The sequence below is a fragment of the Ursus maritimus genome, unplaced genomic scaffold, assembly GCF_017311325.1.
Source record: "Ursus maritimus isolate PB19 unplaced genomic scaffold, ASM1731132v1 scaffold_29, whole genome shotgun sequence".
In the NCBI taxonomy this organism is placed as follows: Eukaryota; Metazoa; Chordata; class Mammalia; order Carnivora; family Ursidae; genus Ursus; species Ursus maritimus.
This window is the reverse complement of record NW_024425452.1, coordinates 1,754,589-1,766,574: the sequence shown is the minus strand read 5'-3', so window position 1 is coordinate 1,766,574 and position 11,986 is coordinate 1,754,589. Positions and strand designations below refer to the sequence as shown.

At 50.5% G+C, this 11,986-nt stretch overlaps 1 protein-coding gene across 2 annotated transcripts in view; it reads left to right on the top strand.

Moving 5' to 3' along the window:
- CCND3 (cyclin D3) overlaps window positions 1-11,986 on the top strand; it is an 89,953-nt gene continuing 77,967 nt past the window's right edge. Inside the window, exon 1 of one of the 2 annotated variants that reach the window (XM_008691914.2) lies at window positions 1-190. In XM_008691914.2, coding sequence (XP_008690136.1) covers window positions 185-190 — 6 coding nt within the window. In that variant the 5' untranslated portion in view covers window positions 1-184. The remainder of the gene's footprint in view (window positions 191-11,986) is intronic. The other variant, XM_008691913.2, reaches the window with a different exon arrangement.

Genomic DNA, 11,986 nt, shown 5'->3' with positions numbered 1-11,986 from the left:
CGGCGCGGACTTTGTAAACACGCGGCGCCTGCGGGGGTGGAGACTTTTTCTGTTGGGGCGCCTGACCGAGGAGTGCACGCCCCTCCCCACGGCTGGAGGTAGCGACCCCCCACCTTCCAAAGACAGAAGTCTGAGGCGGCGGGAGAATGAGGCCACAATCCGTGCTCCGGGGGGCTCACCTGCTATGGAGGTAGGCTTGATGGCTGAAGAAACCTAGATAGATGGGGTGTCAGCCTCTCCACCCTTCGCCGGGGCCTCCAAGTTCAGGCTGGACGCCTGGGGTAGGGGTCAGAGTTGGGTTGGTTAAGGGTGTCACCGCGTCCTCGTCACCTCCCCGTTGTCCCCCAAAACTCGGCTCACTTTCTCTCCCAGTGAGCTGTTCTGCACGTAGTTGAAGAGCAGAGACGCCCCCAAAGCCCTGAGCCCTGTCCCCACAGCCCTTCTCTAAGCTGACCTAGAAGCCCAGTGGCCTCACTGGGTTGTCGTCGTTCTTCATACTTCGGAGATAGGGATGGGAGGCGAGTAGGAAGGCAGAACCAATGTGGGCAGGTAGCCTTCGAGTCCTCCTGCCAGCCAGGGCAGAGGGAGGAGGTCAGAAGATGGGACTGGAAGGAAGGACTCTTCAGTGTTTGTCCCTGTGGTGTCTGATGGGCACACAAGCCTCTTCTGTATCTTTTAATGTATTGCCAAGGAGAGTAACTGAAGAAATTGGTTGCTGTTACTAAGGGAGCATAACGGATTCATATGCAAACATTGAGCACCTACTGTGTGTCTGGAATTTGTAGGATGCTGAGAGTGCAACGATGTTATTCATCTACAGCTTGTGTGGGTCATAGAACAACAGAGATAAAGTGCCAGGCTGGGCTGGCTAGCAAGACTCCAGAGAGAAGAGGACTTTGGAGTTGGATTCTGGGTGATGGAGAGTCACCAGGCAGAGAAGGGGTAGGAAGTCTTTGCCGGCCACTTGTTCATTCTGCCGTGTTGTACTGAACCCTGACTGTGGTGTTGGAACTTGGGATACAGTGAGGGCCCAGAAGGCATTCCTGCTCTCTTTAACCCGTTGTCTAGACATGAAGAAGAGCTGGGAATGAACAGGATAAATTCAGGGAAAGGCAAGTTTCTGGGCTGGTCCCTAAGAATCCAGAAATTCCCAGCTGTGTGCAGCTGGGGGTCCACTTGAGGGTTATGTGACCATCCATACAATGTTGGGGTACCCATTTCTCATCCTTGGACTTAAGGACTGTTTCCACTGTTTCCTGTATGCTGCCCACCTCGGTTCTGTTGGGGACCAGACATGCATTGGTGAAAGAGAACTCAAACTCCCATTGTGTTCCTGCAGATTTTTGTCTTTCAACACTTGGGCTCCTTGGAGAGATAACTGATACAACATTTGATGAATTCATTTACCACCTGTTAGCTATGGCCATACTCTCTGCACAGGCTAGATGCTGGGGACATAATGGTAAACAAGTCAGAGCTTCTATTCTGCCTGGAATTTCCAATCAAAAACATCTCTGAGAATTTCAGCAGGATCCTAGTCCTTGAGACCATGACCACCTTGGTCCTTAGTGCTTCCTCCTTTTTTGTTTCCTTCCCTCAGTGGTTTGGAATACCAGCTGATGCTTATATAGTAATGTCAGGCACCCTTCTAAATATTTAGGGTGTAATGTTTCATTTGATCTCCCTAAGTCCTATGAAGTCAGCACTAGGATTATCTCCATTGTATAGATGGGAAAACAGAGGCACAGAGGAGCTAAGTCATTTTTCTAAAGAGTACACCAGAAATAAATGGCAGAGCTGAGATTGAAACCCAGATCACTCGACCTGGGAGCCATGTTCTTACACATTAGGCTAGCTGGCCTCCCTGACTGACCACATAGAACATCCACTTAAGCCAAGGACTTAGGAGTTTCCGAAAGGACCTGTAAATTGGGTGGTAGAGAGGAGAGAAATTTTTTAGTTGAGTGTGGGTGCTGGTAACAGTTTACATGGAGCTCCAGTAGGTCTGGAATAGGCTTGTAGGGACTGCACTGAGCTGGTATCCTTTCCCTAAGGCCGTGTGTGTGTGTGTGTGTGTGTGTGTGTGTGCGCGCACGTGCATGCATGCACCAGTGTGTGTTTTCTTGAATAAGCCTTACTCACCAAGAGGAGCGAACGAGTTTGATGCAAGAAAGAAGGCAACATGGATGTAATGTGCCAAAATCTGGGGACGTGGGAGACCAAGACACCTCATTTGGTGAGAATCTTTAAGAGTAGCAGAGATCTTCATAGTTTAGATTCTAAGAGGAACAGTCCAACCTGGCAGCTGAGTAAGGAAGATGGTCAAGTAGTAGAAGCAGTCTTAAGATGTTTGCTCTCAGGGCGCCTGGGTGGCTCAGTCGTTAAGCATCTGCCTTCGGCTCAGGGCGTGATCCCAGCGTTCTGGGATCGAGTCCCACATCAGGCTTCTCTGCTGGGAGCCTGCTTCTTTCTCTCCCACTCCCCCTGCTTGTGTTCCCTCTCTCGGTGGCTGTCTCTCTCTCTCTCTGTCAAATAAATAAATAAAATCTTAAAAAATAATAATAAAAAAAAGATGTTTGCCCTCTTGCCCACAGCTGCTGCATCCCAGAGCTGCCTCTGTGTATCTCACGCCCTCCCTCTGGGCAGGCTAGGACCTTGCCCCGGATGTGAGCCAGGCCACAGGGCAGAGGTTCCATGGATTCCAAGCTGCTTTTCTATTACCTTTCTGAAACTCCAGGCTTTTCTCGAGAGTCGACTGTACTGCACACGTCTAGGAAGGCCTGAAGCGGTCCCCCTCTGCCTGCAGTCAGACCACCTCGTGCATCAGTTTTTGAGAGAAAGGCCTGTGTTGGGGGCGGGAATGGGTGTTGAGGCTGGTAGTTGAGGGTAAAGGGTGGCCACACCAAGATCACAGGTTAACCGGTTGTGAAATTCAGAACCATAGAGACCTCCAGGCCACCCTTCTGCCGTGCATTCTTTCCTCCCTTGTCACAGGGTGGGGTGCGGCGGAACCCTAGGCATGCCCCAGCCCCCTGCCCCAGGCGCTTTCTTGGCTGGGGAGAACAGGTTGTACTCTTGAGAAACCACAAGAGGAAGTTTAAGGAGGGCTGGGGGTGGGGAAAGTTCTGGGGCGCCTGCCAAGTTTCCCTTTCTCTGTTCAGCAGGAGGTATGTTTGTTTTGGTGTGTTTCTCTTACCCTCAAAGACATTTAAATTTTAAACCCTCTGAGTTTCAAAGAGCTGTCAAGACCTGCCCCATTACAGTAGTGGTGGTGGTGGTGGTGGTGGTGGTGGTGGTGGAGGCGGCAGCAGGGGTGGGGGAGTGATGTAGGGCTGGCCAGAAACACCTCCGGAAATGAGACCAGAGCAAGGTACCCTTTTGTTGGATTTCACCTGGCATTCACACTGCTTGGGAAAGGCTGCATAACTCCAGAAGGTCTTCTTTTCTCCTTTTCTTCTCTCTCTTCCCCAAAGCACCCCCTCCAGCCCTGAACTCAGAGGAATGTGCTTATAATGGTCACTTAGGAGCTAAATGATGCAACCAGGAGCTGTCCCAAGTGTTTTACTGGCCTTATCTCATTTGATACTCCTCACATCGCCAGGTAGTAAATATCCCTATCCCCGATTTACAGATGAGGAAACTGAAACCCAGAGAGGCTAAGAAACTTCCCTGGTCACACAGCTAGTAAGTGGCAGAGCCCAGATTTGAACAGTGGTGTATTTGACTTCAGAGCTTGTGCACTTGACATTTAAATGAACCTCCAGATCAGAGCATCAGTATATATCAGACTTGAACAGTATTATATCATATCAGACCCTGAAAAGTAGGAGGTTGAGATCCAAAGATGTTTTTAAAATGGTGTTGCTACGGGAAGTATGGCTTATGTAGAGAATCAGAAGGCATTCTTTGGAAGTTTATAGAGACTTTTTAAAAGATTTTATTTATTTATTTGACAGAGAGAGGCAGCGAGAGAGAGGGAACACAAGCAGGGGGAATGGGAGAGGGAGAAGCAGGCTTCCCACTGAGCAGGGAGCCCGATGCGGGGCTCCATCCCGGAACGCTGGGATCATACCCCGAGCTGAAGGCAGACGCTTAACGACTGAGCCACCCAGGCGCCCTGGATGTTAATATATTAAAAAAGGATCCCCTAGGGAAGAAAAGATGCAGTGGGTGAATGATTGGCATCAAACTCTGGACGGTTGAAGCAAATGGGGAGACTTAGGAGGGATGTTATAGCTGTGTTCAAATAGTTGAAAGGCTGCCTTTGGAAGCCCCTAGGTAAGGGGGGGGCGCGGGGACTGGGGAGGGCAAATTCCCAAAAAGCGTAAGAACTTTCTGACAGATAGTTGCCTAAAGAAGTGAGTTCCTTATCTGAGGGAGTCTAAAGCACATGCTTAGGAGGGGCTTCTGCTAGTGGGAAGACCTCAAAGCCACTTCCACCTCTAAGCCTCCCATGTGATTATTCACCTGCTTCCCCCTTCCGGGTCATTCCTTTGCTCCCTCTGCTCCCCAGCCCATGGCGATCCCCGTCTGTCCACCAGGTGGGGCTGTTGCCCAGTGTGTTGTCCTTGGGCTGCTAGACTGGGTGAAGAGCACCATCTGGTCCTTTAGCTGCCAGCTGGTTTCATGGGGCCTCTGCCCCACCCCATTCCCAGTTATCTACACGAGGACGCAGGGAGCCACTTTTGACCCAGTGCAACCCCCATAAAATGCTGTCTTAGGTCTCAGACCTTGGCGCCCCTCCTTCCCATAGAGGCCCCTCCCTCCCACACCTTTTCCCCATCCTTGACCTTCCTTTGCTCTTGAGATAGAAGGACCTGTGTGTTGGGAGCAGAGGGCCAGGCCAGCAGCCCTTGTGGGCATGGCCTTTCATAGCCTTCAAAGGCGTGACACCATGTTGTCTCCTTTAAGGGGCCTCAAAAACTGCAGCTCATTTGCCCTCTGCGGCAAGTTCTCCCACCCTGGTTGAAAGGCTCCCCAGAGACAGCCACTCCTCAGGTGAGAGAGCAGAGGCCCAGGCATTGCCTAGGAATGAGGGATAGGAGACGGATTGCTTGGTGCCCCCTCACACCCTTAGAAAGGTACAGAGTCGCTGGGGCCCAAGTGCCTCAGCGCCCCAGCGCCCCAGCGCCCCAGCGCCCCAGCAGGACGGGCTCCTCCACAAAGAGTGCAGTTCCCAGCCCTGTCACCAGAGGGCACTGTGGAGGGCAGGCCCAAAGAAAGAGGCCATAACCAGTAGTGTTCCAAAACGTTTCCTAACCCGTGTCTTCCCTTCTAACAAGGCAGGATGCCCATTTTATAGACGAGCAAACCAAAGCATCATGGGTTAAGCAGCTGGCTTCCATTCACACAGCTGGTCAGTGGCTGAGCTGGAAGTCTGACTTGGCTATTTGGCTGTCAAGTCTGTGCGTAAAACCGCTAATTCGTGCTTTCTCTCGTGGAGTGGTCAAGAGAGCCAGTGCCTAGTAGAGAAACCACTCTGGTTTGAGTGTTAGCTTGGTTCCTTCCTGCCTGTGTGAAGCTGAGTTTCCTCATCTGTCAGGTGGGTGAAACTATAGCCCTTACCTCACCGGGTCCTTGTGGGGATTAATAACGGCTGATATTCCTTGAATGCTTTACTGTATAACCAGTATTCTCTTTTTTGTCCTCGTGGCATTTTTGTGAGGGCAGCGTTGTGGTTATGTCTTTACAGACAAGGAAACTGAGGCACAGAGTGGTTACACAGAGTCAGGGGCTGAGGTTTCAGAGTCTGCCCTCTGCGCTGGGCACATGAGATTAATGCCCTTGAAACCCTGCCAAGTGCCAAAGAGGTCGTGAGTCCTTATAACCGATACCTCCCCCATCCTAACATGGCTGTAATCATCTTCCAGCCGGAGCTGCTTGAGGTAGACATGGGGGCTCTCCCCAAACCAAGAGGCAAGCCTGGTTTCTTTCCTCACCATCCTACCTATGACTCCCATTTCAGCCTTTTTTTCTAAAATAAATACCAGCCCACAAGTTCTGGCCTGTGGTCAGACAGTTGGACAGAATACTTGAAATTGGGACTGTCCCAGAAACTCCCAGTTCTGGCCCCAGCTTTGTCTGCTCTAACTTGCCCTCCCTCCTGTCCTCTGTTCTCTTCCCTCCAGGCTGCTCCTCCTGCCCCTCCCCTGGGGGCCCTGAGTTCTGGGAAAGGAAGCAGGAACGGGGCCTCAGATGCAGACCTCGGGCTCCAACTTAGGCTCCAGCTGGAAGTGTTGGAGGCTTTGGGAGGAGGGGCTGGCCAGCGGAGAGAGAACAGGGGTACAGAGGGCCCCCAGGCTGCCTGTCCCCAGGAAGGCATCTATCCGTCATAGACTCTTTCCTAAGCTCACTCCTGGGGCCTGAGCAATCCTGTCTGGATAAGACCCAGGGGAGGGTTTACTCCTCTCTGGCAAGTGGCTATCACAGGCTGACTTTGGATTGTGGAGGGGAGGGAGGCTTGCTTCCTCCCAACACCAGGCCCCCCGAGAGTCAAGGCTGTGTTTCCCCTTCCTTCCAGCTCCGTCCCCTTTTCTTTAAACAGTATCTGTTGCAGAACCACCAACTTGGAGGCTGTTCGCATGTGCAATCTATTTTCATCACAGCGAGAGAGGATCTTGGGGTTACAGACTCTCAGATGGACCGGGGTAGCTGAGCGTAGGCCAGAGCGTGGAACATTCTAGTTTTTCCTGGGCCTTCTCCCTTTTTCCTTCCAGTCCGCTGGTACCTGCTGGTCCTAGAGGCAGCCTCTACGTCCTCTTAGAATTGACTTGATCCCACCCCACCCACCAGGCTGAGTTTTTCTCTTGGGTCTCTGTGTCTCCAAAGAAACAGTCTTTTTCGGCTTGGGCCCAGCCTCTTGGGTTCTAACTCAAAGAAACTCTCTTTACAAGCATTGGACGTGAGCTTAGTGCCTCCTGGGTTGTCCTCAGAAAGTCCTGCTTCTTCCCTGTCTTTTCTCTGATACAGCTTCTGGGAGTCATTTTTGGCATTCCTTGTGGGAATCTGTTGTGTGGATTTCTCTGAACCCTCATTTCTTCCCAGGCACATGGCAGCAAACACATTGGAGATAGTGACAGCATATCTTTTGCACAATACTTCCGTAAGCCAGGCGCCGTCATGGGCGCCTAGGGACTGTATGTACCATTTGCGGATCAGTTTATAATAAATATGCATGTTTGTTAACTCATCTCTCATTTGTTCTTCCTAAGAATCCCACGAGGTTCCCTTATTTCACAGGTGAAGAAACTGAGGCATAGAGGTTAAGTAACTTGCCCAAGGTCATACAGCTAGTCAGTCCTGAGAGCTGGGGCTGAAAGAACTCTGACCTGAGTGGAACTTTTCCTGCGTGTTGTGTGTGCTTGTGTGTGTGTGTCTCCACGTGTGTGTGCCCCCCCCCCCCACCTGGGGTCGTGTGAGACGACCCCAGGGTCTGTTGAGACACTGCCGTGAATGAACACAGCGTCAGGACACAGGAAGCTGGCTGGTAGGCCCCCGAGCTGCCTCCGTGTGCACGATGGTGAATTTGTGTGTGCCCGTCTCTGTGGAGCTGTGATGGTGTGGGTCCGCGTGCCCCAGGCAAGCCCAGAGCCTCCTCCACCCTCAGTGCTCCTGGCCGGAGCTGCAGCGTTGCCCACTAAGCCAAGCAAGACAGAAGGGAGGGAGCGAGGATGGCCCAGCCCTGCCCCAGCAGTCGGGTCAGGTGTCACACAAGACCCAGGAAGCAGGAGTGGGTGGTGGCGATGTGAGCTTTGCTAGGTGGGGCTGGGGCCCTGACCTATCTGGGGAGCCCTGGATGAATCAGCCTGACCACAGCCGCCCCATCTGCAGCGATGGTGCACACAGTTTTTCCTCCGGCTCCCCCTCCAGCGTTCCTTTTCCCTTCCTTCCTCTCCCCCAGATTCGGGCTTCGGTAAGGGTGTGGCTCCAGGGCAGCGGCTGAGGGAGCCCCTCTGGAGTCGGTGGTTAGGCTGAGTCCTTGCGCTGGGCCTGCAGGCTTCACCTCCAAGAGACCCGCCCCCCCCCCCGAAAGGGGCAGCAGCTATGGCTGAGGAGGTCTGCCACATGCCCTGTCCAGAGGGCAGGGCTGCATAGGTCTAGCGTCCTGGGCTCACCCACCTGGTATGTCCCTCCCACAGCACCTGGGTGGCCCAGGCGTCTTGTCTTGCTCATTTGTAGCAGAGTCACATTTTAGGCAGTGCTGGGGTCAAGGTCAGTGTAAAAACAAAATCCATCTCGAAGTCACTGTTCAAGTCTCCTGAAACTGCTCACAGAACATAGGATGCATAGCTTGGGGGTTCTCCCCCATCTCTGAGAATCTCCCAACATGGCCAGTTGTCATTGGACTAGATGGCCAAGTCCTTGGTTGAACATGATGCTGAGCGGGAGTTAAGGGACCACATTGTATAAATACTATCGAAGTTTCTGTGGTTGGTTAGTGTCTCCTTCAGTGGGTATAACTGAATTTGTGATCGTGAAAGGGGTCCATTTAGGAATTCGATACGCATTCGCTCATGGGCTCTCATGGGCTCCCTGGGCCACAGGAAGGTTTGAGCGGCAGTGCTGGGAGTCTGGAGGAAGGAGCAGTTGCTTTTGGGTGGATTAACCAGGAATTTCTTCTCAGAGATACCATTGGAGAAAATAAAAGAGAAGTGGACTTAAGGATAAATTATTCAGGAGCAATTTTATTTTATTTTTAAGTTTATTTATTTATTTTTATTAATCGCTAGGGGGCACCTGGGTGGCTCAGTTGTTAAGCGTCTGCCTTTGGCTCAGGGCGTGATCCCAGCGTTCTGGGACCGAGCCCCACATCAGGCTCCTCTGCTGGGAGCCTGCTTCTTTCTCTCCCACTCCCCCTGCTTGTGTTCCCTCTCTCGCTGGCTGTCTCTCTCTCTGTCAAATAAATAAAATCTTAAAAAAAAAAAAAATCTCTACTCCCAACGTTGGGCTCGAACTCTCAACCCCAAGTTTAAGAGTTGCATGTTCTTCCAACTGAGCTAGCCTGGCGCCCCAGGAGCAGTTTTCAATGGTGATGGCTGGGATCACGCCCTGAGCTGAAGGCAGACGCTTAACGACTGAGGCACCCAGGCGCCCCCTTTCTAAAATAATTAACAGCTATTTCTATAATCATTATTTTTATAACAGTAATTAATTTTATTTTTTATTTTTTTTAAATTTTTAAAATTTATTTGACACAAGGAGAGACAGAGAGCACAAGCAAGGGAGCAACAGAGGGAGAGGGAGAAACAGGCTCTCCCGCTGAGCAGGGAGCCAATGCGGGGCTCAATCCCAGGACCCTGGGATCACGACCCGAGCAGAAGGCAGACACTTAACCGACTGAGCCACCCAGGCGCCCCTATAACAGTAATTATTTTTAATATGCCACTTATTTTTTTTAATGGTTTGAAAACTCCAGGGGGACCTGGGTGGCTCAGTCGGTTGAGCGTCTGACCTTTGATTTCAGCTCAGGTCATGATCTTAGGGTCGTGGGATCAAGCCCAGTGTCAGGCCTTGTGCTCAGCGGGGAGCATGCTGGGGAGGGGACGATGGATTCTCTCTCTCCATCTCCCTCTGCACCTCCCCCCTGCACTCGCTCTCTTCCTTTCTTTCTAAAATAAAAAAGTGAATAAAATCTTTAAAAAAAAAAGCCTAAAACTCCAGCAAGACACTAGGGCAGAGAGGTGAAGACATGAGGGAAGGTAAAAAGTAGAGAGGGCTGGGGCATTACACCCTTTAAAATTATGGAGGATCCCAAAGAGTTGTTTTTGAAGGTTGTGGCTATTGACATTTAACTTCTCATTTTAAATGCGAAATTTAAAAAATACAAATTCCTTTAAATAGTAAAAACTCATTGTGTGTTAACATAGCATCATATGTTTATAAACTAATATATTATTAAATTACTAAAAATTCATGAGTAGTGTGGCTGTGTCTTACATTTCTTTGCAAACCTCTTCAATGCCTGACTTAGTAGAAGACAGCCAGGTGATCAGGTCCGCTGCTTTCATCTGTCCAGTGTGTCGTCTTGATGTACGAGAAGAAAATCTGGCCTCCGACAGATACGAGGTTGGAAAGGGCGAACGTGTGGACCGGTTTAGGACCTGTGGTCCTAGTAGAACACAGAGCCATTGTGAAGAAGCCAAATCCACAGCATTGGGTCGGGGAGTTTGGACTTTAGGTAGTAGACAGTGGGGAGCCACTGAAGGCTTTTGAGCATGGAAGTGCCATGATCAGACTGTTTTAAGAGGATTTCTAGGGCAGCAGTAGAACAGAGCTGGCCAGAAAATCTACCCAAACTCTAACAAGGATTGAAAGTAGGGTGAGGCCAGTGGAAATGGAAACAAAGGGGCGATCTGGCAAAATATTTTGAAGTTAAAGCAACAGAACTTAGTAATTATTTGGTAGGAAGGTATGAATAATTTTCTGCCCTGGGAAATTGCTCTGCCCTTCCCCCGCTGGGCACTGCGCATACTTCTAACATGAAGTATGTTGTAGTTTGCTGCTTACGTGCCTTCTCTCCTGCTAGGCTACCATGGGTGCCCACAGTGAATGAATGAAAGAGAGTAGGCAGGACCACCCCGGAATGCTTCAGCCTGTGTCGCTGGCAGAATCGTGGTACCATTAAGAGAAATTCAAAGAGCAGGAGGTAAATATGTCCGTTATCATTAAGTATTGCTAAGTAAAGAAGTAAAGGGTAGGAGGAGATGTCAAGCTATGGAGAGAGAGAGAAAATAGTGGGTGGACCTTGAAATATACCACGCTGTTGGTAGGGAAGTATACTTTCCTGGGTTCTAAAGATGGGGGGAGAAGTATAAAAACATCCAGGAGAGATCGCTCCATTGTTTGTTCTTAAGGAACTCAAGTTCAGTTAGGGCAATGTTCTTCAAAACCAGAAATGTTTTCATTTTTTTTTTTTAAAGATTTTATTTATTTATTCGACAGAGACAGAGACAGCCAGCGAGAGAAGGAACACAAGCAGGGGGAGTGGGAGAGGAAGAAGCAGGCTCATAGCGGAGGAGCCTGATGTGGGGCTCGATCTCATAACACCGGGATCACGCCCTGAGCCGAAGGCAGACACTTAACCGCTGTGCCACCCAGGCGCCCCAGAAATGTTTTCATTTTAACCCATTTTATATACATGCACACACACACTCTTGTAGAGGTCTATCCAACAAGTTTCACAAAGCATTACTTAGCCTTACTCCAGATAATGGACTTCTGATATTTTCTTTTATTCTGTTGTTTCATTTTCTTGAAATTCTGGTCATGATTACCGTCATGACTTCATGACCCGGTAGAGTGTCCTGACTTGCAGTTGGAAAAACACTAAGTGGGCGAGGTATCCCTTGGTATTCTCGAAGTTCTTTTTGCAGCAGAAATAGATTGTCCAATATGAGGCAAAAGGAATTTACTGGAAGAAGGTTGGGAACTCAGCCTTGCCAAAAAAGCTGGAAGATTAGGTTTGGAAGCGGACAGAAACTGATAAAGTGCCTGAGGGCCAGGCAGAGGGCCCTGCAGGCAGATGCCGGCAGCTGAGCGGTCACCTCTGCCTGGCCAGGCATGGTGGGGACTGCCTGGTGGGGCTGGAGGGGCCGGCCCCGCCCGTGTCTGTGGTGCAGGTAGGCAGGCTGGCTCCTGGATTTGCTAGGGAAGAGGAGGTTCCCCCAAAAGGAAGTGGCAGTGCTGTAGGAAAGAAGACTGGATGCTTGACAGCCACAAGAGAAGAATCTACAAAAGGTTATCATGGCTTTATGCACATAAAAAAGTGTTTGTGGGGCGCCTGGGTGGCTCAGTTGGTTAAGTGTGTGCCTTCGGCTCAGGTCATGATCCTGGGGTCCTGGGATTGAGCCCCATATCAGGCTCCCTGCTCAGTGGAGAGTGTGCTTCTCCTTCTCCCTCTGCCCCTCACCCCTGCTCGTGCTCTCTCTCCATTTGTCTCTCAAATAAATAAAATCTTAAAAAAAAAAAAAGCTGTCTAACAGTGAGT